The sequence below is a fragment of the Seriola aureovittata genome, chromosome 17, assembly GCF_021018895.1.
Source record: "Seriola aureovittata isolate HTS-2021-v1 ecotype China chromosome 17, ASM2101889v1, whole genome shotgun sequence".
Taxonomy (NCBI): Eukaryota; Metazoa; Chordata; class Actinopteri; order Carangiformes; family Carangidae; genus Seriola; species Seriola aureovittata.
The window spans coordinates 10110866-10137357 of record NC_079380.1 but is presented as its reverse complement, the minus strand read 5'-3'; the positions used below and the strand labels follow the sequence as shown (position 1 = coordinate 10137357).

General features: G+C 42.6%; 1 protein-coding gene across 1 annotated transcript; it reads left to right on the top strand.

The window, feature by feature from the left end:
* Nucleotides 1-10644: 10644 nt before the first annotated feature.
* On the top strand, nucleotides 10645-26216 carry LOC130184523 (C1q-related factor). Its single transcript, XM_056400472.1, has 2 exons — nucleotides 10645-11919; nucleotides 24254-26216. Exons 1-2 carry the CDS (start codon nucleotides 11311-11313, stop codon nucleotides 24431-24433), a joined length of 789 nt encoding a protein of 262 aa, XP_056256447.1. The 5' UTR covers nucleotides 10645-11310; the 3' UTR covers nucleotides 24434-26216.
* Nucleotides 26217-26492: the final 276 nt, after the last annotated feature.

Sequence of the window (26492 nt, the reverse complement as noted above, 5' to 3'; positions counted from 1 at the left end):
ACAGAGTGTAGCAGCTTACAGAGCGGAAAGCGCACTCTTTAATCTTCCTCTGGTCTCTCAATGGATCTCTGGGTCTGAGGAAATGGCAATGTCTGTGTCTGGATATGGTATGGCAGTGTTGTTGTTTTTCCAGAATGATTTTCCATTTGTTTTTTACCACATTTTGTCACTGAACAGCAGCTGTTTGTTACAGCTGGAAAGGTATCTCTCCACACTGAACAATAAGTGGAACAAAGCTGTTCATCACTTAGAAATGCAAAACTAATTTTTGTTAGCAATAAGGCATAAATAAATCAAATCCCAAAGTTTGTATATGTGGTTAATTTTTAATGCTGTTGGAAAAGTTAAAGAAATAAACAACACACACAACACACACACACACACACACACACAACACACACACACACACACCACACACACACACACACTGTATTTCCACAAGGCAAGACTGTTTTCTTTGTACTGTTTGTGTACATGAAATATCCAGACAGATCATATGACAATTGTTTTTTTTTTTTAGCAAGACTGAGCTCTTTCATATCGGTCATATCACTGTACGCTCAGATCAGTGGTGACAGGTCACAAGGGGGCCATGAAGAAGGAAAGGGGGCCCCTGAGGTGCTGTGTCTCATCCCAGAGCAAAGGGCGCTGCTGAGAGGAAACTGTTGACCAACTAAAAAAAAGTGCCCTGAGCTGGTCCCCACCCCACCCTGTCCGCTGCAGCCCGGCCAGGATACACTACACTACACTACACTACAGTTTGGTCCCTAAACACAACACTTGTTTGCTAAAGTAATGCTTTTGTTAAATGACTGTCCTGGCTGTGTTTATGAGAGAGGGAATTAATGCTAAAATGGTAAAGACTAACTCGACCAAACTGTAAATGGTCGAGTTGCATTGGCAGTAATGTAGGTGCTAGGCTTTGACAGGCTTTTTAAACTAATGATTAAAAGCATTTTCAGTTCCACAAGCTTTTTCTTCCTTTCTATAAGTGAGCTGTAAATCGTAAGTATTTCTGTAATACTATATATTTATAAAAAAACCTTCAGATGTCATTTATTTAGAGTGAAAAACAAAGAACTCACTTAGTCATCACTGTGTGGATGTGTTTTGAAAAGCAGATACAAACAGAAATCTCTTGTGTTTTCATGTAGAATACAAAAAATAACTCATAACGAGAAGCTGATTTTTAGCCCAAATATAAATACAAAAACATACATGTGTTTAGATTTTTTTTCCCAGATATACTCGTCAGGTTATTGTTTTGTTCATACTGTGGTTAATAGTTTGTTAATGTGCTTCAACAAAATGATAAATTATAGAAGTAAATGAGAGTAATGTGAGACTGCTTGCTTGTTGTGCTAACATTACACACAATTACTGCAAAATTTTTCTTTCCTTAAAAAAAAAAGAAGGAATCTTTGAATATTACTGTACACACACACACAAACACACACACACACACACACACACACACACACACACACACACACACACACACACACACACACACACACACACACACAAAGGTTATTTGCTCTGAAATAATTAGAAATAACCCAGAGGTACTACCACTTACAGTAAGAATATTAGAAAACAAATTCACAGAAGCTTTTATGACTCACATGACTCACAAATCTGGGTGAGCTGTGCTGGTGTGCTAACCCGGGGTGAATTTTTTTGGAATCCAGTCCAAGGTTAGTTTTGTGTCACACACTTCTGACGTCAGATATTGCAGTTACGGGGGCTAATTATGGACCAACACAGGGGGATTTCTGCCTCTAGTGAAAGCTGCTCAGGTGAAGAGGTTAGTCGAGCTGCTGACTCTTTCGGAAACTGTCTGTCTGAGTCAAGCACTCATATATACTGTATACATATATATATATATATATATATATATATATATATATATATACACACACACACACATACACACACATTCATTGCACATACACACAAACCAAGTGTAGCCTATATTTTTTGCAGTGTAGAATGTCTCCAGGTAGAGGCAAGAGTTTTCCCTCAGTGCAGAAGCCATTAGTCAGAATGGAGGTGATTTATGGGTTGTCTCCTTGCTGAATTTAAATTAACTGCCATGCTGTATGGAGGGAGGAGGGAGGGAACCACTGCTTTTCAGGTTGCTGCCCTTTGCACTCCACCTCTCACTCTCTCCCTCTGTCTCTGTCTTTCTCTCCCACTCTGCCTTGCTTTCACTCTCTCTCTCTCTCTCTCTCTCTCTCTCTCTCTCTCTCTCTCTCTCTCAGTGTCACTGGAGAAATTTGGAACGTTTTTTGCATCCAGGTGTGTTGTCAGGTGGTCAGCTCACTCATGGCTCTTGGCAGATTTCACAGCAAAATATGCTCAGCCAGATGAAAACGTTTTTTTTTTTTTTCCTTGGTGAGGAAAAAAAAAAAAAAAGCAGAAAACTGAATCATAAAAAGACATGTGCAAGGTCAAGATCAGCAGTTACTGTGCAGAAGTTGCTGTGTCTTATGGACCACTATACACATACGGTATATACACCTTTCCAGTGCCTTCAGTAAAAGCTCCAAAAACACAGCGTATGTAAATACAGTATATATACAATGATTCCCACAGTTATTTCCAAATGATTAATAATAAATGTGTGTCCAAATATGGAGATACAGCATTACTAATCATGGCTTTCTCAATATTCCAGGATGTGCTGTCCCTGCTCCCGGATCCATATTAATGATTTTCATATTAATGATGTTTTGTACTGTACTCTCTCCTCCCTGACGGGTGTATGATATATAACTGAGCTGGGAGACGGGCCTGCGGTGTGACATGGGAGCTAAAGGGACAACTTCAGAGTTCATCACAGATTCCCTCCATGTTGCAAATGATTCATCGAGCGACTTCATATACATAAATACATACTTATTACATAATACTTAATGCTGCGTGGACGGTCCGTGCCGTGAGACAGAAGAAGGGAGGGGGTGGGTTAGCTGGCTGGGTTAGGGGTTGGAAGTCAGGCGCCCATGGGTGAACTGGCAGACAAAGCGGAGAGGGTGAATGGTGGGGGGTGGGGTGGGGGGTGGGGGGTGGGGGGGTGAGGATGACTCCATATGACATTACACTGTATAGCCCATAAAGAGTTTTTCATGATATATCAGTGCTGTGAAAATGTATTTTTAGTTAATTTTCTCGATGGATAGATATTTGCTTTTCCTGCGTTAGTCCTTCTTTGCTGATGAGAAGCTTTTCCAGCATCTTGCTTGCTTCTACCCCGAAAAAACACACACATCATACCCCCCCCTCCCCAACACACACACACACACACCTCGTGATTTCTTCCTGCATGCTCAATGAGCTCACAGTGAAATATGTGGTGATTTCATTATGCATCTGTTTCCCGTATTGTTGTGACCTATTGTGTACTTGTGCAGCTTTGTTGCTGCAGAGCTAAAAGAAGGATGCAATTATTACCTGATAACTTAGTGATTCTAATATTAACATCACTACAAGGCAATATCTTCATAGCTTTGCATAATTTACAGTCATTTCAGGTTCAACGTGTTATTTAAGGACACGGGCAACACATTAAAACACAACAAAGCGCAACAGAAACTATGCATATAAACATCCAGTAAGAACCTGAACTCAAATATTGAATACATGTTATGACAAAACCAGCCAATTAAAAGTTAGTTGTTTCTTTCAGCCATGACCAATTGACAACCTTAGCCGCATGTTTATTTGTGTAACCACAAAAACCAAAGTCCTCTAACCTTAATAAAGTATTTATCTTAACCAAAACCACAATCTTTTCCTAAACCTACAACCTTACAGTGATAGTTTGACGTGGGGGTGTGTGAGGTAGTTGTCAGCGTATTACCTGCAGTGGACTTGGACCGGCACCCCACCAGTTTAGAGAAGCAGCCAGGACCTGAGCGATGTACGGCTGTAGACGGGGCCAGCCACAAAAATGTGTTTTAGTCATTTTAAAAAATGCCAACAGAAAAAAACCCAAAATCGGTTTAAGTGTAGGCTATATTTTCTATATTTTCACTGCTTTATCTTGCTGTGAAAATAAGCCATTCCCTTTGGAACTACGTTTCCTTACATTTCATTTTCAAGTACAACAGTTGGTTCACTCCAACTAATGAATCTTAAGCATCTTCTATCAACCTCTTAAACATGAGCTTACGTGTTTCCTGTGATAAATGCACTGAACACAGGAGATTAAAGACCTCACTCCTAACACTCTTCATCTCCTCCCCTGATCTCACCTCTGAGGAATTGTCTACTCCACAGAAGCTTGATTCCCTTCCCGGAGGAAACAATATTCCTCTGTGGTTTCTCTTGCCATGTTGGGAGCAAGACCATGCCCCAGAGAGCCTTCGCTGGACTCCAGCTGAGGTTTTGACAGGCTTTTGTCTTTAATGCCTGGATGAAGGAAACCATCCTGGGACTTCCCCCTGGATCAGACAAGTAGAAGGAGTAGAAGCACACAAAGAGAGCGTAAGAGAAGAAAAGCCTTCACTTATCTACACCAAATATTGTTCAAAAAAAGAAATATTTACAACATGCAGGTTTTAATAGAAATTCTGCAGTGATGAAGTTCCAATTATGTTTTTTTTATTTTTTTTATGTGTACCACATTTTACACACAATTTAATAAACTAAAATCAAAGCAACGGTACAACGGGAAAGAAAAAGAAAAAAGGAAAGAAGGAAAGAATAATTTAATAATATGTTCCTGGGGAGGGGGTCACTGTCATCCCCCTGCACATCTATGTATTTACACTCGGCTGCTGAGAAAGACACTTTATATTAGGAATTGTAGGCATTTACTTGCTGTTATCAAGAGTAAACTAATGTGCAGTAAGAGAAAAACTAAATTTCTTCTAATGGCAAATGGCAGCTGTGTATACTGCTTCAAGACTCACAGCACAGACAATAAATATTGCAAATATAATGTATCCTGAGAATATAGGATTCTGACCTTTCTTGTGAGGCAGGATTCAAATCAGATGCAAGTGGAGGAGGGAGGCAGAGAGGAGAGCGATGTGAAGTGTTTAGCAAGGAGATGAGTTTTCACTTCATGCTGTGAGTGACGCTGCAGTCCTGGCCGAGGTGGAAAGGTCAGCCCATCATTTGGGAGCCTGGAGGGATAGAAGTCAAGACTGAGTGGAAGCCACAACCAGCTCGCTGCAGGCAAAGCAGACTGAGGGAACATACACATGAATCACACCCACTTACACACATGTTACACGCAACACCACCAAGTTCATTATGATACCTAGATATATTAAGCAGCCCTGCAGCAGGTCGGTTAAAGAGCAAGCCTGCGATTTCTCACTTCCTCTTCATTCTGCAGACGGGCGACAAAGAGTTAAACAGTTATTTCCCTGGAGCTCCGCTGCTTAGTCAAGGACAAGAAGACAACATTTAAACAGAGACGAAAGATCAAGCCACGATCATGCTTGACAAAATGCAGCTCCCCTGAACATCTTAATCGTCTGTACAGTATCTTACTCTAGGCTGATAAGTGTGTGTGTGTGTGTAATCAGCTTGTAAATATTTCATAATCTTACATACAGAGCATGCAACTGTAATCAAATCATTGCATCGCATGCAATGAGACTGATTTGACCGTGTGTGACATAACATGCAAAGTGGTTGCAACATGTTGTAAACACTTTGGTGTCAGGATCTACCGAACAAACATGAGAGTCCCTCCCCCCAATAAAACAAACAAACAAACAAAAAAAAAAGAAAAAATCAACAGACTGACTGGCCTTTTTAGTGGATGAGCTCTGGTCTGCAAAATCAGTTATTATATCTTGTAAAAATGCAATGCTGTCACATGCTTTAGTAAACAGGGCAGACATCAGGCTCGATAGAACCGTGGTTCCTGTAGTGTAGAGGAACACATGACCTGAGGGTATTCTCTGTATGTGTATGTGTGTGTGTGTGTGTGTGTGTGTGTGTGTGTGTGTGTTGCTCTTTTCCCTCTCGAGTCGTGTCCTTCACTGTTTTCTGCATTCACCTGGATATTCTGTGCATTACAGTGCGCGTCAGCAAGAAATCACTGAGGCAGAGAGGCTTAAAGCAAATGCATATTAATTTCTCTCAGCACACGTATAAAACAGCTCCTCCCCAGACACAAACATTTCCCTCTTTCTCCCCTCTCTCTCTGTCGTGAACAAAAACACACAAATATATATAGACACGCACACACAGACACACACACCTATTCCACAGATACTTTACAGAAGCCGTGGGCAATTCCCATCTGAACTCAACCTTTTTTCCTTTCCCATTTTCCTTTAAATGCACAAATGCACCATCTCCCCTTCACTCACCATCTTCAATTTTGACTTCCTCTGCCCTGCCTTCTTTTTTTTGAAGCGTGACCCCCCTCCCCCCGCCCTCCCCACCTCCAAACCACCTCAGTGGGTGCCAAGCAGTCACAGCAGTGGCTTGATCCTGGCACTTATGAAAGGAGCTCTTTGATAAGCCTCGGCCAGGAGCAACACAAGGGAAGCAATCAGAGACACAAACTCAACTAGAGATGAGGCATCTACTGTGTTTACTTGTGTGTTTGTGATGTTGTTTTGTTTCTTTGACCTGTTAAACTTTCCCCTTGGAAAAAAAAAATCAAATCCTTGAAAGTCTTTTTTACTCTTCCATGTTATGTGGTTTTCCCTTGTGCACTTCTGAAACTCTTAGAAACACATTTGTTCTGCCTCTCCATCTCTTTGTAACCAGGGAGAACAACAAAGTGATTAAAAGCTTTTGAGGTGTGTTTGGATGTGGCTGATGCTTGGACATAGCGCTACTGAGGTTGTACTTTCCCATTCTTACCTTGTCCTCTCATCCGCTGTTACTGTATTTCAAAAGCTTTCGCTCTCACATTCTGGACTAAATGCCTACAAATAATCCTATGTTTTATATATAGACATGTGTCTGCCACATCATTTATATGGGCTATATAACAATATTTTACTCACAAACTTAGCTGGTTTGGTGTCATTCTGCATCCCCATTTACCACCTTTACATCTAACTGTTTCTCAGCCAAAGCATGTTCTTCCACTTCAACATGGCCTCACTGTACTCTGGATGAATGTCAGAGTCTAACATGTAGTCCCAAAAAATTGCTCTGTTCAGTGGATGAGTTTGTGTCAAGAATTAGTTGGACTATGATTTTCTCTATTCATTGGCTTCTTTTTAACTAGACATATTTTAGATCAGATAGATGTAAATGAAACTTGTGGATCAGACAAGCTGCAACACCAAAGTGCCAAAAACTGTAGTTCCTTGAATGACCACTTGAGACTGGCTCTTACAGTGAGTCAATCCTTTTAGTATCCCATTTTAAAATGCCCAACTTTACAGCAGGAATTAACATGTTCACAGCTTGATACAAAAAATGGCTTTGGTCTATATAGCTAATTTCCTCCTTCATGCACGGGGCTGGGGGGTGTGGGTGAATTTTTACATAACTCACTCGTTTAAATTTTATTAAAGCTTTAAGTTATACATAATTGAGGACGTGGCCACTTTGAGTGACACGTGGGTGAGCGTATAGAAACCGGCATGCACCGAAAATCTTGTCGACGCATCTTTGCCCATTTTGGCATTCGCTGTGAGTCAGGTGGAGTCAGGCACTGCCAAGATAGCGACAGTGCAGCAGCCCACTCTGTGCTCTTCAGTAACCTATAGGTGACATCATGGAGACTACATCCATCTTTATTTACAGTCTATGGGATCTCATAACACCAAATTCTGCAGTTTCTCCCAATTCTACGGAGTCTCTCAGTGTCTTTCTGCTCATTGTTTCTTTTTTTTCTGGTTGGCAACTTTACAGTTTTGGTTCACTCTCACTTACTGCATCTCACAGTGTCATACTTGGCAGCAGGATGCAGTTGAATGACTGCATGCTACCTGCCCAGCAGCAAACAGCAGATAGACAGTTACTGACTAGCTAGTGAACATAGTGCAGCATTTAGCAGCTTTTCCTCAGAAATTAGTCTAAAAACAGAGCCAACATGAGAGTGGATATTAGACTTTCATTCATCAGGGGGGCCAGAAACACAATGATGACACAATGTGTAAATACGTAAAAGCTTACTAACAAAAGTCCCACCAACTTAAAGGTGTTAATATATCAATATTCTGTTCACAGCATGTTTCTGCTGCCCCCAGGTGACCAAAAGTAATCACTTGCTGCAGGTTTAAAGTATTTAAATGGGATCAGATACCAAAACAATTATTAAACTTGTGAGGTAAAAACATACCAATTGCACTCCCCATTGAGTGGTGCCACAGCCAACCAGTGAGAGTTTCTTGTGCATCAACAAGGATGAGAACTTTTGTCTGGTTTCCTACCTGCCAACAAAACCAGTGTGTTAGCTGAGGTGCCATGACTGGGAATTGAATTCCTTCCTCTTTGAGGTGGATAGGAACTTTGGCTGTGCTGTAGTTTCAAAAATCTTACATCTGTCACACATCCCAAAAAAAGAGCAGCTCAGATCTTGAGAATCCATTTCAACCCCATGCAGCTGTTTAAGTTTGAAAACATGCCGTCACTTCGATTAAAATATGTTTCAGCACAGCTTCATTGACACTCATGGATTCTCTCCCTGTATGATCCGACAGATCAAGCAAAACAAACCAGCTCCACCGATACAAAGCTCATCCGTCACAGCAGTTAACTCCCTCTCCATGTCGTACCTCTTGCTCCCCTTCTGCCTCTCTAATGCTTGTCTTCCCATCTTTCTCATCTCTCTTTCATCGCTATCACTCTCTGTTTGTCCTCTCTGGTGTGCATTGATCTCTGTGGTTCAGAGATTTAGAGATTTGGGGCACACTGATCTGACTGGCAGTTACAGGCGGCAGGTGTGGAGAACAAACAATGGCCCCCTAAACAAACCCCAAAACCAATTTAGGGCTTGTGTGCTTCCTCATATAGGCAAACTCCATGTCTGTTATGAGGAATAATACAAAACCGGCAAATATGCAATGCAGGAACACCTGGTGTGCCTGTTATTTGGGTAAGTCTCACAGACTCAGCTCAGTGAAAAATTATACAACCAACTGGTGATGCCATAAGTTTGCAACTGAAGTTTAATGATGATAAAGAGACAGAAAATCCAGCAAAAATAACTGGTGATATGTCAAGTGCGGTGGTGACGAATAGTCAGGCGTCCTGCTCATTGATCCATCTCAATCCGTCACGAGAACTCGGTCCAGCTCAGGCACAGACAGTCCTGTCTAAGCCAGAAACAGGCAACCATGAGATGTGGAGAGCCAGGAGCTTGCAGATTTTCCATTCCAGCCAATGACGACACCAGCTGATATCACTTATTAACACAAGTTTAAACAGAGAGGTGGAATTAATCAGTGAAAACACCCGGTGGACTAAAAACCTGCAGACTTATCTCAAACTGTATTAATGCCATCACAGAAAAAGCTGAACTGACACTAAAGCAGCCACACCTGAAATATATGTTCTATACATATTCTAATGGATTTAAAATCTGTGACCTTGAAGTGCATGTCACTGGATTGTTTGTGGCATTCAGCTACCAGCTGTACTGGCTTCAGATTTGAGATTCAGAGCCAGAGATACCATTACCTCCTGTGAGGCTGACATGAACACTTTTTCTTTTACCCCCCAACTGGCAACTCAATATTGAAATGAACGTGCCATATTCTTCCATCTGTCTTGACACATTTGTCCACTTTGTGTTCTGAGCTGTATTAGGGACTGAAAAACACAGCCGACCGACTTCCTTGCAAACATACCACGCATATCATTTGATGACTGTGTTTGTTTGCCATCTACAGTCTTTATCATTTGTTTTCCTACTTTACCATTCATCACTCTAAGGGATGAAAATGTCAAACAAATGACATCACAGCTGCATATAGATTTTTTTTTCCTCCCAACCAGAACCCTTAATTTGATAAAAAAAAAACCAACATGAAATCAATACCTTAAAAAAAGACACCAATAAGAAATGGTGTCAGCGCATTTAGGTGGAGAGACACAGTTATTGACATCGGGGGGGGGGCAGAGAGGGCGAATAAAGTAACAGGGTCAACGTCAGCGGCCACTAGATATCCCTTTACCCATGTGTGTGATGTGCCACAGAAAGTCTTGAAGCAGTTCCTCTACATGTGCCGTTGCATTTTGTTGGTTGAGCAGTTCATTCTTGGCTTTAACTTTTGTAATTAGCACCTTTTTTTATGAGAAGCTGCAAGCATTTCCTGGCATGGCAGATTTAAGTGTTGTCTTGTGTCTGTGCACATATATGCATGAATCTTTAGAACCCACCTCCAGGAAAAAAAAAAAAGAAAAAAGAAAAAAAAAACTGTCTTTCCACAGCTCCATCTTTATTTTTAGAGGCTGGATGCTGATGAGAGGGGAGAAAGCAAGGGAGTGAGAAGCGGCTTCTAAACTGGGGGGGAAAGAGGGGAAAGGCGAGGAGAGGGGGATGAAAGAAGGGGAGCAAGATGGTCAGGAAGGTTGTGTTGGTTCCACTGTGGATCAGGAGAGTGATAGAAGAGAAATGCAATGTGATGATGAGAGTTGTTTCTCTGAGAGAGGAGAGAGAGAGAGAGAGAGAGAGAGGGAGAGAGAGAGAGGGAGAAAGAGAGAAAGGGGGACGTAACCACACCAACCTCTCACTCGATAGGGGGGGGGGGCAGAGGGGAAGGAGGGGGCTCTGCTGCTACTGCCGTATAAAAAGCCAAGCCTGAGAATCCGGCACCACAAACTCACCACACATACACACACACACACACACACACACACACACACAAACACACACAGATCCAGTGGCTGCTCTGTATCTCTCACACTCACCCACTCTCATCATTTTCTCTCTCTCTCTCTCTCTCTCTCTCTCTCTCTCTCTCTCTCTCTGTGTCTCGCTCCCTCTGTCTCTCACTTCATTCCTCTGGGCTCTGCATCCTTCTTGCTTCTTCTCACAAGTCAGATTGTGTTTGTAAGTACGTGCTGAATGTCTCCCTCTGTATGCTTGGGCTTCCTTAAGTCTTTTTGTATGTGTGAGTGACCGGTTGCCTACTTCAGTGTGACTGAGCAGAGCAGTGAGGTGTATCAAGTGTATGTGGGTCTCTGTCTCACCCTCACACATTCGCCGCTCCTCTTGCAACTCTTCTCGGGATCTCTGGGTCCCTTTCATCGGTGACAGGCTCCCCACACCAAACAGTCACCATTTCCGCCCCCGGGAGACCCACGCTGGCAGCGCAGCCCCTTCCCCGACTCAGCATCGGGAGGAAGACCCTGGTGGCGGCTGCCGTTGGGGTTATGCTGGTCCTGGTGCTGGTGGTCCTCATCCCTGTGCTCGTCAGCTCCGTGGGTACAGATGCCAGCCACTATGAGATGCTGGGCACCTGTCGTATGGTGTGCGACCCCTACTTGAACAAGGGCACTCCGGCCAGCAGCACCAGCTCCACCGGTCTCCAGGCTGAGGCTGAGGCGTTGAGCGACCACAGCAACGTACTTCCACCCTCCACCTTGCTGCAAGGCCCACAGGGGAAGCCTGGCAAGCAGGGCAAGCCCGGACCACGTGGACCGCCGGGAGAACCAGGGCCACCAGGACCAGCTGGGCCTCCTGGTGAAAGAGGGGATCAAGGAAGGACTGGGATTTTGGGTCTGGGCGAAAATGGAGCTATCAGCACAGCCACCTACAGCACGGTGCCTCGGGTGGCCTTCTATGCAGGGCTTAAGAACCCCCACGAAGGCTATGAGATCCTCAAGTTTGACGACGTGGTCACCAACTTGGGCAACAACTACGATGGTATTTCGGGCAAGTTCATCTGCAGCATACCGGGCACATACTTCTTCATCTACCATGTGCTGATGAGAGGAGGGGATGGCACCAGCATGTGGGCAGACCTCTGCAAGAATGGCCAGGTTGGTGCTTCAAAACTTTTTCTGAGTTTCCTCTCCCCCAGTGTAAGCATGCCTGACTCCTCTGATGCTCACTCTCCTCCTCTCCCTAGCTACTTCCTCTATGGCTCTCGCTTTAAAAAAAAAAAAAAAAAAAAAAATCCATACATTGCAGGAGGCTTTTTCATAAAGCCGGTGAATAAAAAGTGACTTTGTGCGGCGAGCGTGCGCATCTGCCATGCGCCTCCAGAGCCCAGAGCGCACAGCTGTGGCACCCGGCGCGCCTGGAGATAAAGCTGTGTTGACTAGTTGCAACCCGCGTCCCCTCTTCGCATGATGCGTCCTGACATTGCCGCGTCCCGCGATCCAAAAGGACGGTCACAGTGTGGGCGGGTAGTGCGCGCCGGTCTTTTTGCCTTGCCACTGTAAAAATTTGGAAAGCGATCAGGCGTTCCTTCTTTTCTTTTTTTTCCTGAACTGGGATTAATATCTTGTGGAATTTACTGGCAGTTCGTGTTGCAATAAGAGAGGTTCAGAGTGGAAAGTCTGGAGTGATGATGATGATGACAATGAAGCTGCAGGAGTTGGAAGTAATAAAGATGTCGCCATCCATTTACCTTTGTTTGGTTAAATATATGTGACGATTCCATTCCGAGTTATTAATTATTATTATTATTATTATTATTATTATTATTATGTAGATATTACCTCCTGTTTCTGTTATAAACGACCCATTTAACTTTTAGACTGTGGGGTTTGGCAGCTCGGCGCATTGTGTGAAAAAAGGTGAGGGGGAAGGGGTGTCAGAAAATTCGCTTTAAATATTTGGACCGTTCCTGTCTGTGCAAACGCATCGGCTAATGTTATCTATCCGCCGCTGCATCCATCTGTCTCTCCCCGTCGTGTTAAATGCATTAGAACGTCTACGTGATCTATTCACGGCTTCTTTGATGCATCATTTTAACGGGGCGCTAATCTTATTTTGCGCCCCCGAGGGTCTTCTCAGGTTGGTAATGTGTGCCAGTGTAGTTTGCAGCTTTTCCGATCAGCCGTCACATCTCTTCCCTTCAAAGTGACCGCGAAAACGCGTTTTGCCCGTAAAATGATGGATGTTGCAGTACGGTTATTGCACTCTTTGTTTGCTGTGTTTACTCAGGCTTAAACTGCGTCTTCACCAGGATCATGACAAACATGAGAAATAAAACGTAAGAATGTAAAGAAAACAAATGAGAGAAGAAGCAACTTGTCATAGTTAAAAAAAAAAAAAAGAGAAAAGAGGCTTTAGAGCATAGTACAAAGCAGCTTTCACATTTAATCTCATGCAAAACTTCAATACTTGCTAGTCTTTCAAGTTCAGCTCTGTGTTCAAGTTTATTATATAATAAGAAATCATGAGAAAGTAGAAGTTTGGGGGGGGGGGGGGGTATTTCACACACTGTCATGCCTCTACTGTAGAACTGTCAGCTTCACAGGCTCAGCTGAGCTTCATGTCCTGCCACCATCATCTTTGTAATCAAAGTCAATTGCACACGTGGTTACACAGTAATGTGATGAGAGATGCTGCTGGTGGTGACAAACTTTTTTTTTTTTTTTTCTGACTGAATGAAAAATGAGATTACAGGTCACAGGAAGTGTCGTTTATGAACATGTGGAGTTGCTGATGCACCCACAAACAAGTCAATTGACATCACGGCCCAGCAGTCTCCGTCGCCTGTGTCACATCTGCTGGCTAACAAAAAAAAAAATCATTTCATTTTTGGTTCATTTTTCATTTCATTTTTTAACTTTGTTGCTTTTGCCAAGTAGGGTAAAGCAGAAAGCTGTTGCAAGTGCCGAGACCACGATATGGGTATAGAGTTGGCATCGTCTCTGTGGCGCGAATCTTTCAGTCCCGCCAAGGCCCCTGGAGGTTAACTCCTTTACCCTGGCCAAGTTCATACCCAGCAAGAAAAAAAAAAACAACAAAAAAAACAAGTTACAGCAATTGCCTTCTATATATAATGTCTCACTCAACAGTAATGTTTATGGGTGGGTGTAAAAGCATTGATATATAATAGGGGAAGAAGAACATATGTTCCTATAAAACGCCTTCTGTTCCCGCTTCATTGTGTTCCCAAGAGGAGGGTGTGGAGGTACTTAAGTTAGACGCACACAGTGTGCATTTCCAGAGACCCGCGTAATGTTTATTAAGTGGTAGCTGCTTCTCTGTCTCCGTCTTCCTCCGTCCTGTGTCACAGCTTACGCATAAACGTGCTCTCCTCTCGCTGTGGTGTTTATTAGGATGTTGGTTGATGAAGAAGGCCCCAGAGCCTCAGTCTGTGTAAATGACTGTGAATGGTTATAAATGTTGGGCCAACTTATGCTACATCATTGATGAAGTGCTGCGAGTCAGACTAGAGGTCCTACAGTCACACTGGTGCTTTCCTCAGCTCATTAAGGCTGAAAAAAGCTACACTGTGAGTTGGGACAGGGGAGGCCGGGGAATTGCAGACAATACCAGTATTTTATCATCTTTTGGCTTTAGTGAAGCAGCGGGTTTCCAGGCCCTGCAGTGCTGTTTCACTCCAGCATGTGCTCCTCCCACTCCAGGGGTTCTTAGAAGCTGTGTTCAACATCAACATCCACGGCTTACCTCTTTTTTTTTATTCTCCTCTCCCCCCTCCCATGCTCTTCCTCTTTTCACTTGGCAGAGTGCAACACAAGAATCGCAGCACTGTCCCCAGAACTTTGACACTTTTTCTAGCTAGACCAAAAAAAAGTTAGCTTCCTGGTAAACAAACAAATAAGGAATCTATTTTCAGCAAAGCACACTTTATCCGCTTTCCAAGTTCCTCTCCACACTCTCTCTTCTGGCTTCTTCATCGCCTGTTCTTTTGCTCGCGTGCCAAATATTCCAACCAATCCTAAACTCCTTCCCCATTAAATCAGTGCTTTGCTATAACCTGCCTTGGACACATCCTGAGAGACACAGCCGCGACAATGAAGACGAATTTATTGGAGGCGGCAGAAGGGGGAAGAAAGAGGAGGACAGAAAAGACATAGTTATTGTCCTATTGTGCTATTGAGTCTATTTAATTGTAATTAAAAAGCTTGAACCAGATCCAGGATGTGTTTGCGCTTCTCCTCTCCGTTCCCTTCTTAATATTGTTATTAATCCGCAAAACCGTTTCAGAGTTAATTAAAAGCAATGACTTCAGCGTCAGTCTCTCAAGAGGACCATAGTGAATAATCACTCTGTCTCCTCCTTTAATAAGCTTCAACGTCCTTCGTGCACATGGCTCTTCCCTAGCAATTACCTCTGCAGTCTCCTCCTCGCATACACACACACACATTCACACATGCTTACACACACACACGAGTATGCGTATGCCCCCCCCCCTTCCTAACCCACCCCAACTGTGCACTGCCCTCCATCTCTCCTCTGTGTCAGGTCTACAGGAGCTCACTTTTCTAAAGTTTTCATCTTAAAAGGAAAACTTAGCAGCAAAAGAGAATACGGATTGCGGTATCACAGAATCGATTTGCTAACACACAACGCCATCAATATTCTTCATTGCTCTCAAGTGATGCATTGCACTATAACAGAAGAGGTTACGGCGTACAATCCTTTTCTTGGATTTTGTTTTTGGAGCTCACTTCGCTTCAGAGAATAGTGATTCCTTTTTTTATTTGTGTGTGTGTGTGTGTGTATGTTGTTCAACTTAGCTCAGTCGCGTGTCATTTCCCTGTCAAACCATTCGCCTCAGTCCATCTCCCTGCTCCATATGAGGGCACCTCCAGGAGGGGGCTTTCAGCTCTGGTGCACATGAAGACTGTTTATCCAGTTGCTGTGTATCCAGGTGAAACCCACGCATTGTGTTAAGCATGTGGTGTCAATCCCAACATTAAACACGTGAGCTGAGCCATCTGGACGAGGGTCTGCTCTGTTTGGTTTGATTATTGACATATGCTCTACAGAAAGGTGTGGACAACAGGAAGAGAAACCATTCAGCAGCTTATCCCTCAGGACATGCTGTGGTCTTTACTGATTTTTGTAACAAGGCAAAAACATTTTTAGTATGTTTTTAGTATTTAAGAAAAAATATGATGCAACCATTGTGAGTTATCTACACACAGATACAGCAATACACTAAGCAAGACTTAGATTGATTTTAACATTCTGGTAATGTTCGGACCTGCTATTCCTCATCGTGGTCTGACTTCAGCACTGAGAGGCCTCTGTGTGTCTGCCTGGTGTAACAGAGAGACTCTGTCTGAAATAGACAGGCAGGGTTTGAGAGAGCCTCCCTCAGTCCCTCAGCCTCTTTGCCTGCAGTATTGATCCCCTTATGTGTATGTGTGCATGCGTGTGTGCGCATTTGCACGCGTCTCTTTCCTTCTTCTGACAGACCCGTTTCTTTCTGTGTGATGTATACCGTGGCACTTCTTCTATAATCAGCCTGAGAGGTAGTGGAGGCGGACCTTTGGCCTTGATCTGCTGTGTAATTGGACATTGGATTTGACACTCTGCCGAGTGGAACATTAGAGCTGGCCTAATTAGGTGCGAGGGCTATTAAATGAAGATTGGCCCATGTTGTTAGGAAATATCACACAGATTGGAAATGTCAAGATCACATCGGGCTGTCATCAGCAAGCACAGGGAAGAAAATCTATCATTTATTGGTGAAGTTTCAAAACTTGCTCGAAAACTGCCCACCACTTGTCTGCAATAATTCAATTTACTTTTAAAACATTTCACTCTGAGCTACACAGAGAGTCACGAGAGCCAACGGCGCACACACTCTCTGTTGCTGGCATCTAAGATTAAGTAGCTGTTGAAATACTTCTATAATGTCTCATGTACTGAGAGACCAAAAACATACAGTCTAAAATAGGTTATAGATTGTCTCCTGTGGCTGGCTGACTCAAGGATGCTCTGCTGTTGACTCACAAGGCTTCTTCATTATAATGAGGGCCATATGGGAGATAGACAAGTGCCCCTGGCCCTCTTATGCAAACATCTCTCTCTCTCCGCCTCTCCCCACGCCCTTGACATTTAGCCGTCCCCCAAATTCAGTCTTCAGTGATACCCACAATTATCCTCTCCCTCTTCACAGCAAAGCAGCGAGTCAATGGCTTCAAATGACTCACAAGTCTGCTACATAACTCAATGTGTTTAACACCTGCTGCCCGCCTTTAAAAACCAAGGTGGGTGACACATCAACAATCACCCCAGCGAGAGAGGGTGAATGGGTTACTGTATGAAAAATGCAAAGCTGACAGTCATGCCTTCTCATCCAACACTTGTACAGAAACTCACTTTGCCTCATTTTAGAGGAAGCTTTTTTATTTAAGAAGAGAGGAAAATCTAAGTGCCTCGGGGTTACTAGGGAGCACACTGGGAAAAAAAAAACAGGCTTAGTGTGAACAAAGGTTGGAAATTTTGCAGTAAAAGTCTCTTTTCGGACAAAGCTGCGAGCTGTGATTGTAGTTTCGGTGTTGGTGCTAGAGGCGTACAGTGCTGTGTACCTCAGTAATTAACTGGGTCTGATGAGTCAGACACAAGAAAGAAAAGACTGGCTGGATTTCGGGTCAAAGTTGAAGCCTATTTTTTTCCCCCCCGCCACTGTCAAGCCTCTTTTCAGGAGGAGCTGTCTTGATCTCATCCTCTTTTGTTGTAACTGCTGGATTGAGATACTGTCACTCTGGCTCCTCAAAGATTGCTGCAATGTCTGGATCAAGTATCAGTGGTGCATGCGCTTAACTAATGAACTGAACTAACGAACTAATGTCTGACACCAGACTCACCTTTTTGCGTTGCTGTAAGCAAACATAAACACTTGCTTGTGCAGGAAAGTCATTCTGTTTCAAAGGAGGCTGAGCAGGTACAAAGAGAACAGCTGGCGAAATTAATTCAGGAAGCCTTTTTCTGCTCTCGTCTGACAGATGGCAAATTCTCTGTTACCATTTCATTCCTCTTATCATGTTTTCACTTCGGTTCCTCCGACAAATAAACCTGTAACACATAGGAGACCCGACGCTTCCTGACACTACAGTTCTCTTGCAACCCAACGTATTTTCCTGTTCTCATTATTTCAGGAAAATTGCACCTTGTGTGTGTGTGTGTGTGTGTGTGTGTGCGCACAAGAAGAAAAGAAAAGAAAAAAAGCATGTGGATGTATGCGTGTGCCTTTCCCACACTGTGGGTGTGTGTGTTTGTTATGTGTTGTGCGGTGAAATGCTGGATCAGGCTCAATAGCAGTGGCAGGCCATCTAAGCTGCTTTTAAGTATGTGGTTCACGGCTGGAATGTTCAAACATAATTAGACAGCAGTACACTTTGATTTAAAGAGGACCAATAGACTCATCGAAATGGAGGCTCAACATCAAGTCAACAAATCCCTGTCAGAGAAGCCACGAGACATGTCCTTGTCACATTGACAAAGCTTCTTGTAAGATCACTGTCCCAGAGAGACTTTACATTCCCTCCTGAGCCAGACACAACACATAAAGCTTCAAACTGTCATGATTTTCATAAACAGTATTTTAATGGTTTATAATAAAAGCTCTCCAGCCAACCATACGATGCGACACACCACAGCTGCTGAAGGAAAGTGATGTACAACATCTTTTAAATGGATTCTAATTGAAACTGTTGATTACAAAAGAAATCCCACATGACTGAGGAGCGATGACAATCAGTCTTTTTTTAAAATGTGCCATCTCTGGAGCAGTGTAAACACCATCATTATTGACAACTGTGGCGTTCATATTCACAGTTAAACAGCGCACGAGTTAAGGGAAACCACACTTCACTTTTCCACACGCGCATTATCTATTAAGCCCGAGTGCAGCCTAGAATTTTCTGTGTCTCCCACTCGGAATAATATTCAATCAAAGCCATCACGTTGACGATATGACGGATGCAAACACGCGCGAGCAGCCACAAGGAAGACAACATTGCCTGACACCTCATTTACCATTGCGGGAGCCGGCGCTTACGGCCTCATGCTTTGTTTGTCTTGTCAAAGTTCCTCTACATATTCTGTGTCAAGGTCACGCGCTGCCGGTTGGCTGTTTGTCCTGCTCATCTCTCACTATAGAGCTGCTGTATCCTGCATTTGAACCTCTGGCTCATATTCCTAACAAGTGCTTTGTGTGCAGTGGAGACAAAAAAAAATAAAAAAAAGAGAGAAGAAAAATAGCTCCAATAGCAGCTCCCTGATCATTATTTCAAAAATAGTGAGAGCTTTTATTCATGCATGCTTATCATTGAAAGCAAACGAAGGAGGCCTAGACTGCGGCAGTTAGTCTCTGAAGGGGATTAAAACCATTAGAGCAAAGAAACAAAACAAAACAAAAATATCATTGTGAAAGAACGAGAAGGATTTCAGGGAAGTTTACTTTCACCAGGGCTTTTGTTCGCTCTGTCTCTGCTAAAGGGAAATGTTATATTTGTATTTACCCCCCCCCCCCCAAAAAAGCATGACTCATGCTCTTGAAGAAGTCTTAAATTTAGCTCCTTAAAGAGCAAATGAAGAGAATCATTTAAGCTATATTACATATCTGTGACATTGACAGAGGTTCCCAGGTTCAGCATGAACAGCTGCAAAGCAAATATTTTGATAAAGTTTCATTAAAATCCCAACTGACAAATCCTCCTGAGCCATCGTCATCACCCCCACCCCCCAACCACCAACCCAAAAGCGGTAACCCTCTAATAAGATGGTGTTGACTTTGCACACTCAGGGCATATCATATCATATTAATATGCACTGGACGCAGAAATCTCAGAATCAGAACAGGAGGCTTTGTTTGCACATCGATATGAGCTGTGCTAGATTTAATCAGGAGGATAAACAAAAAAAAAAAAAAAAGGAATGTACAATATTCGATATATTACTCCTGCATCTTAAACCTCTCCTCAGAATTTCATTATCCAGATTAGCCTTATAGCACTCGCACATTTCACACCAACGTGACCGCTACTGTCCGTGGCATGTTGTTCAAGGGTTTGAGAAACCCTCCCATCTGTCTCACGTCTTTATTACAAATTAGAAACCAACACCTGTGCCAGGTGCTTCAGTCGATATAGTGATGTTTGTCTCGCTCGTTATGGAGCCTGTGGAAGGTCACCAAGACTGAAATGTTGCTGCAAAAACCTGATTCACAATCATTCAAGTGTTGTGCCCATGCTTGATGTTCTTTTAAATGCATCTGGGCTCACTATGAAAAAAAAAGAATTCTCTTATTCATTTCGCCTTCCATTACAAAATTGAGCTGTTTTTTATTTATCAATTTTTTTAAAATCATTGTTAAGAAAGATGAAGACGTGTCAGCCTTGCTCCTCACTGCTCCACAATTCAATGCTATGAGCCCTGAGGGCAACACAAAGAACAATTCTTCTGTGTTTGAAAATCATTCAGAGGAGAGCCTGATGGATTGCAAAAGGACTTCACAAGAAATCCAGCAGAATATTGGCCTCTGCATAGAAGCATGATAATGATTTGGAGGTAAAAAAAAAAACAACAGTTATCTGCAAGTAACTAAATTAATTTTCCATTATTTGCAGTCCATGCTGGCTCATATAGAAAATTAGTGTCAGGCATCAATAATGGTCATAAGTTACCACGACCAATGACAGAAACACTACACTGTAGCAGCCGTTGCAATGTTGTGACTACTAGTGAATATTTGCAGAAATTCTATATAATGTTTAATGAAGTGTTGTGCAGAGATGATGTGTAATGCCCTGTTCCCTACATACTGAAGCACGCAACCGGGTTTCAGGTTCAATCTAAGGTGTCACAGATATGGCATCTTTCCACTTAAATGCTTTTTACAGCAGTAGAGCAAGAAAGACTGTGTTTTATTTCATTATCCACTCTAGCCTCAAGTGTAGGTACTGTCTGTTTTTGTCATTGTGTTGATCGGGAGAAAAGCACTTAAGAAACTCAAATGCCTCTCTTAAGGTTTTCTGGTTTATATTACAGGCCTTTAATGTTTGTATCATTTACAGCTGGAAAACGCATAGGATTTCAAAGGGCCTAACTAATGTATAGGGCCTAACTGTCTCAGATTCTCTCATGTAAGAATGATTCAAACTACTGGAGAGTTCCTGAAAGCTTTACGTTTGCTATTTAATAAGACTTTGCACGCCTCTGCACACTTTTTATGTTCCCAACAGCAGGCTGTTAAAAATTAACAGAAGATGAGCTGAGGGTTTAGTATTAGCAGCGATAGCCATTACTGAACAAAACACAAGAACACCCTTAATGAAACTTGGCTCCATTACCAGAATCTATAGAGAAAGCTGCAGTAGTCCGGTCAAGTAGAGCAAAAACTAACAAATGAACACAAATAAAAACAACGCACTAGTGTTAGCAAGATGTTAATTATGAAATGAGTGGATTCTATTATTTTACCAAATTAAATGTCAATAGAACCTTTTCCAGGATCCCGGCTAGCTTTGGCATTAGTGATGCTTTCTGTGCAGGAGATCTCCATTAGTAACTGGCCTCTGCTCACATTTGTCAATATGCCTGTTGTGTGTAGTCCGTAAAGACGCCAACTAATTATTGGGCATCCTCTCTTTGCCGCCTGTTGGGCCAGCTTGTCGACACCCGCTAGAAAAGCCCCGATTTAAAGCTGCGTGGACAAACGCTGAGGCGAGGCAGGGGCCACAATGGACTTTTGAGACTCGATAATGAGCCACAAGAAAACACTTCAAATGCACATAAACTATTGATTTTGATTCAACCTTACGGACCAGACTAAGTGACTAATTGGCTTATTTAACCAGTGGTTACTTTAAAGGATGTACAGTGCTTCCTTTTTCATCTCGAGAGAAAATAATGATCTTATCGTTCGATTTTATCAAAATGTAATTTACGAATGATGCAGATCTCCTTGTTAGAGACTGTTTAACAGCACTGAGATACAGTGCAGACTGTCAGTATTTGGTGAGCTGAACAGTTTTTGTTGCTTCGGCTCTGTAAACCAACATATTTGATTTGAAATGAAACAAGGCCCAACAAGTCCCAATGTTCATTCATACTGTGTTGACATATTGGAATTATAACCCTTTCATGGTTAATTTTAGGTGAGCACATTTAACTGGACAAATCAAGGTAAATGTTTGGTGACACTCTGCCAATGGTTTGGGGTCTTGCCTTCAGTCAGGTCTTCAGCATGTGATACACATGCTAAGATGGACTGATATCAAGTGACCAGTCAAGAACATCCCCCAGTTCAGTCGTAAAAAACTCCTTTGTGGTCTGTATGTTAGGACCATCATGCTGAGGCATAACCTTAACGTTGGGGTATAGGCAATGAGTTCCCCACTGTTCACCCAATATGAATGTGAAACGCTTTAACCCTACAGTCAGTGTTTTACACATGAAAGTCTGTTTACAGGTCATGGAGAGTGCCGCCACACATGTGGAGGGAGAGGGAGCAGTGAGAAGTCTGGTTGGGTCTCAAACTGTAGCCTGATCCCCATCTCTGCCTGAGGCTAGTGGCTCAAGACCACATTACACGATACTAATATAACACATCCCAATCTCTCCCAAAAGAACTATTGATGGTTTAGTTGCATTCTGGGTAAAATAGGCACCAGGTTTTGATAAGAAGAATGTGTGGAGTTCAAAAATATTTTATCTCTGGTTCTGTTGCACCAATATGGATATTTTTATTTTTAATAAAGGAGTTATTTGTTTGTGTTATTTTAGCAGTTGTTTACTTACCAGTTTAGAGGAATTGTTGCAAGTTCAGCATTAAACTAAATTTTAAATGTAATGTGCTAGAATTCAGAGCCAAAACCAGAGAAAATCCTGTGTCACTGTCCAAATACTTGCAGTCTGCACTGTACAGAATAAGGTTTAAGTTCACGACTGTAGCGGAGGATCATATTTAATTGGGCCTCTTGGCTCACCGGACAAGGCACACACTGTATGAAGGCAACATCCAGTGTGTGACCTTCACTGTGTGTCTCCTAACTCTTTACTCACTCTTTTCAGTTTTAAAAATAAAAGGCAGAAAACATCACATACAGCTCTGTGTGTCTTGAAAAAAATGCAGCTTCAGCTATAACATTACATTGCAGTCATTCCAACTCATGCTCACACATGCATGAAAACCCCATCTATTGTTTCAGTGCCCATTTGGCAGTGCAGCTACACTTTCCTCCCCAGAGAGAGAGAGCATGTTTGTGGTGGAGGTCTTAATTAGCCAGGACAGGTTATTTAGAAACTGTTCCAAATGTCCTATAGCCAGAATGGCCAAATGCACATACACACACAGACACACACAAATACACACAGTCAGACAAAGGTTAACATAGATACAAACTCCTCCTTTTCTCTTTTTTCATCATACAACCTCATTCCAGTGATTCTTGTCATTCTCATTGCTATGCATTATCAAATATTTCTGCTCAGATCCAGCGCGCGTCATTCATGTTTTTCTTGTTGTATTTCTCAGTCAGTTCCTGCACAACGAGACTCAGACCCCGCTGTTAAGTTTCTGAAACTTTCTCTTTCTGTGGACCTTTTGTTCCAAGGTTGAATGTTAGGTCTTCTAAGACCACTGGCTAGATTGGAACCATAAATCTGCTTGACAGAGGTTTGACTGACCCTCTGGTTGCTTCTGTAGGTTTAATATCAATATGAACAACTATTTCTGCCATTGGTGTGTCCAGTAATTTATTTCACTTCAAAACGAAAAACTGAGTTTTTATTTTGGGTATTCCCTAACTGAGACATTCTCCGTCTGTGCAACAGAAATTCTCTTGTGGTGAAGCAGCAAAGTGATTTCTCAGACTAGTGACACGTTTTCTGAAGTGCTCTCTGGTTGCCTCTTCATTACTTCTGCCAAGAAATTATGAAGTTTTTACATTTGTTTTTTTTAAAAACAGTTTTGGCCTGAAATGTTTGTCTGTTAGTTAATTAGCAGAATATCTCAAAACCTTGTCAGAAGATACCATTAAAAAAAAAAAAAAAAAAAAAAAACTGTGGCCATGCAAAATGGCTTTTTTTTTAAGATTGTAAGATTGAGTGCTTTCAAATATAAACTCTGCACTTTCTTGAACAGAATACATAAAAGCTATTGAAAGCACCTATATCTCATGATTGTGTGCAGGTCTTTTTGTATTATCAAAATAACAAATGTAGAGGACGGTGTAGCCTTGGTGGAGGTATGTGAGAGCTCTATATATAGTTTTACTTCAGATTTGCAGTAACAGAGACTTGCGCCAGTGAATGCGGTATCCGGGTTGAGTAGTATGAGAGCCTGACAACCTTTTAAATGCATTTCCTAATGTCCCGATACGTACTGTAGCTAACTCCCTTCTCCTACATGTACGTCTGCCCCTTTTCTTCCAGGTTCGTGCCAGCGCCATCGCCCAAGACGCTGACCAGAACTACGACTACGCCTCCAACAGCGTCATCCTCCATCTGGACGCAGGAGACGAGGTCTTCATCAAACTGGACGGAGGCAAAGCCCACGGAGGCAACAACAACAAGTACAGCACCTTCTCTGGCTTCATCCTCTACGCAGACTGAGAGCACACACAGACACAGAGAAGGTCAGACAGGAAGAGATTGAGAGAGAGAGAGTTGTGCGACAGGGAGGGAGGGGGGAGGGGGTGTGTGTGTTAAAAGCCGGAATGCTTTCTAGTTTTCCTAATTCTCTCCATCATCACGGACACCTCTGCTTCGTATCCATCAGCCAAGACACCCAGGCTCTGTAGCCGAGCCTGGGTGCAAAGCTCCTGAGGATGCACTGAGAGGGGCCGGGCGGGCGGCGTGGGAGGAGTGGGACGTGGGGAGGAAGTGGGCTGGGTTTTTTGCCTGTGCTCCTCAGCATAATGCCGACGTGTCAGAAGCTCCTAGATATCAGTGTCTTTCCTCTTCAGCCCTGCTCCATTGCACAGAAATATCAACGACTAAAATGAAAAACCCTGCAAAAAGTGGACGATCTCACCTCTTCTCTCCGTGGCAACGGTCAGCTGTACTGTCAGTGGACTCGATTGACTGAAACTTGTAGTGTTGTTCCGTGCAAATTTTCCTTAGATTGTGTTTTTTATTTTGTAGAAATGCATAATATTCTACACAGATGAGATTAAAAAAAAAAAAAGAATATATTTGTCCAGTGTGAAGATATCCTGTTTGACTGAGAGTAAGGATTTGTGAGATGTTATTTGTGATGCAGCTCAGAGATCTAACAGCTGGAAGAGAAATCTTCAAATCAAGACTGTCAGTATTTCATGGCAGTGGGTGTTTTTCTCCATCACTGGGTATACAACAAGGTAATTATATATATTGTTCATGTGGAGAATAACAATATATTCTGCACTGTATCTTCCAATGTATCTGAAAAAGAAAGCATCTCATATAGAGAATACCCTTCCCTTACGAACCACTTCACACTTTTCACTTCAACCACAAAAATGTCCTGCTGCTGTTCGGATTATAAAGTAGAGTTCAAATCGTCTCCTCGATGTTCTAGTTTTTATGTAGACGCTGTAGACTCGGCACGACCGGCCACGTGACTGAAGAATGCAGAAAAACCTCAGATCAGTTTTCTGAGGTACGCAAGTTGTAGAGCGCCCATTCTATTTTTTTTCTTCCCTGCTGTGGCGACCTCCGAGCATTCTTTCGCGGTAAAATAAAAAAAAATAAAATAAAATAAGAATTTGCCTTCTGAAGTGGTTGGGGAGACCCAGAGATAAAGAGCAAGATGGTCGGTGTGGGTAGAGGGGGGGCTTTCAGGCACGGTGAGTGGGCAATTTTTCTGTTTCAGTGTCTCCGAGCTTCACTGGATGTCATTCCATTCATTAGGTGCATATTCACTGACACACAGGCATTATGGTAATATTTACTCAACATGGCGGCCTGACAGCTTGCTTGAGAATGAAACTGATTGGGTGAACGACTTGGCCTATTATGACTGCACGTTTGTGTGTGTGTGTGTGTGTGTGCGTGCACGTTGTGTCTGTGTGTATGTGTATGTGTGTGTGTGTGTGTGTATGTGTATGTGTATGTGTGTGTATGTTTGCGCGTGTGAGGATCTACGTATGTATCTGTGCATACCAGTGAGTGTCTGCATTTTTGCATGTGCCGTGCCATAGCTACATTGTTCTTTTCCAGAGTTATTCTGTGCTACAGCCAATGACAGATATTTTACTCAGCAGCCAATGAGATTGTGCTCTGTAGGGTGGGGAGCCTCTATAGATATAATGAGAAGAACAAACAGCTTGTAAATGAAATCTATGACATGTTTGTCTATCTTATCTTTTGAAATTGTTGAATACATTTAAATAATAAATGGGATTTTTTTGAGTGACTTGTCTTGCGAGAATTCTTGTATCCCAAATACGCTAATTAGGGGGAAAATGATCTGTAAATGACCTCATTTGCTCTGTGAGACTAACTAACTACAGTGCAAACAACATGAGTGGAAATGTGTGTTTCTTGCTCTGTTTAAACTGGGAATTTTAACAATGGCCTGTCAGTGCAAACATTAAAAAAAGATCCTATGAGCAAGTCCCTCATCTCTCTTTTCTCTCTAAAAAAGTTAAATATATTTAGGGTGATGGGTGTCGGGGGAAAAATTTCTGTG

What these genes read in the sequence shown, in the direction of transcription:
- LOC130184523 (XM_056400472.1), top strand. Translation starts at nt 11,311, where the DNA reads ATGCTGGTCCTGGTGCTGGTGGTCCTCATCCCTGTGCTCGTCAGCTCC. An exon ending in ACCTCTGCAAGAATGGCCAG is followed by an intron (nt 11,920 to 24,253) that starts GTTGGTGCTTCA and finishes CTTTTCTTCCAG; the next exon opens with GTTCGTGCCAGCGCCATCGC.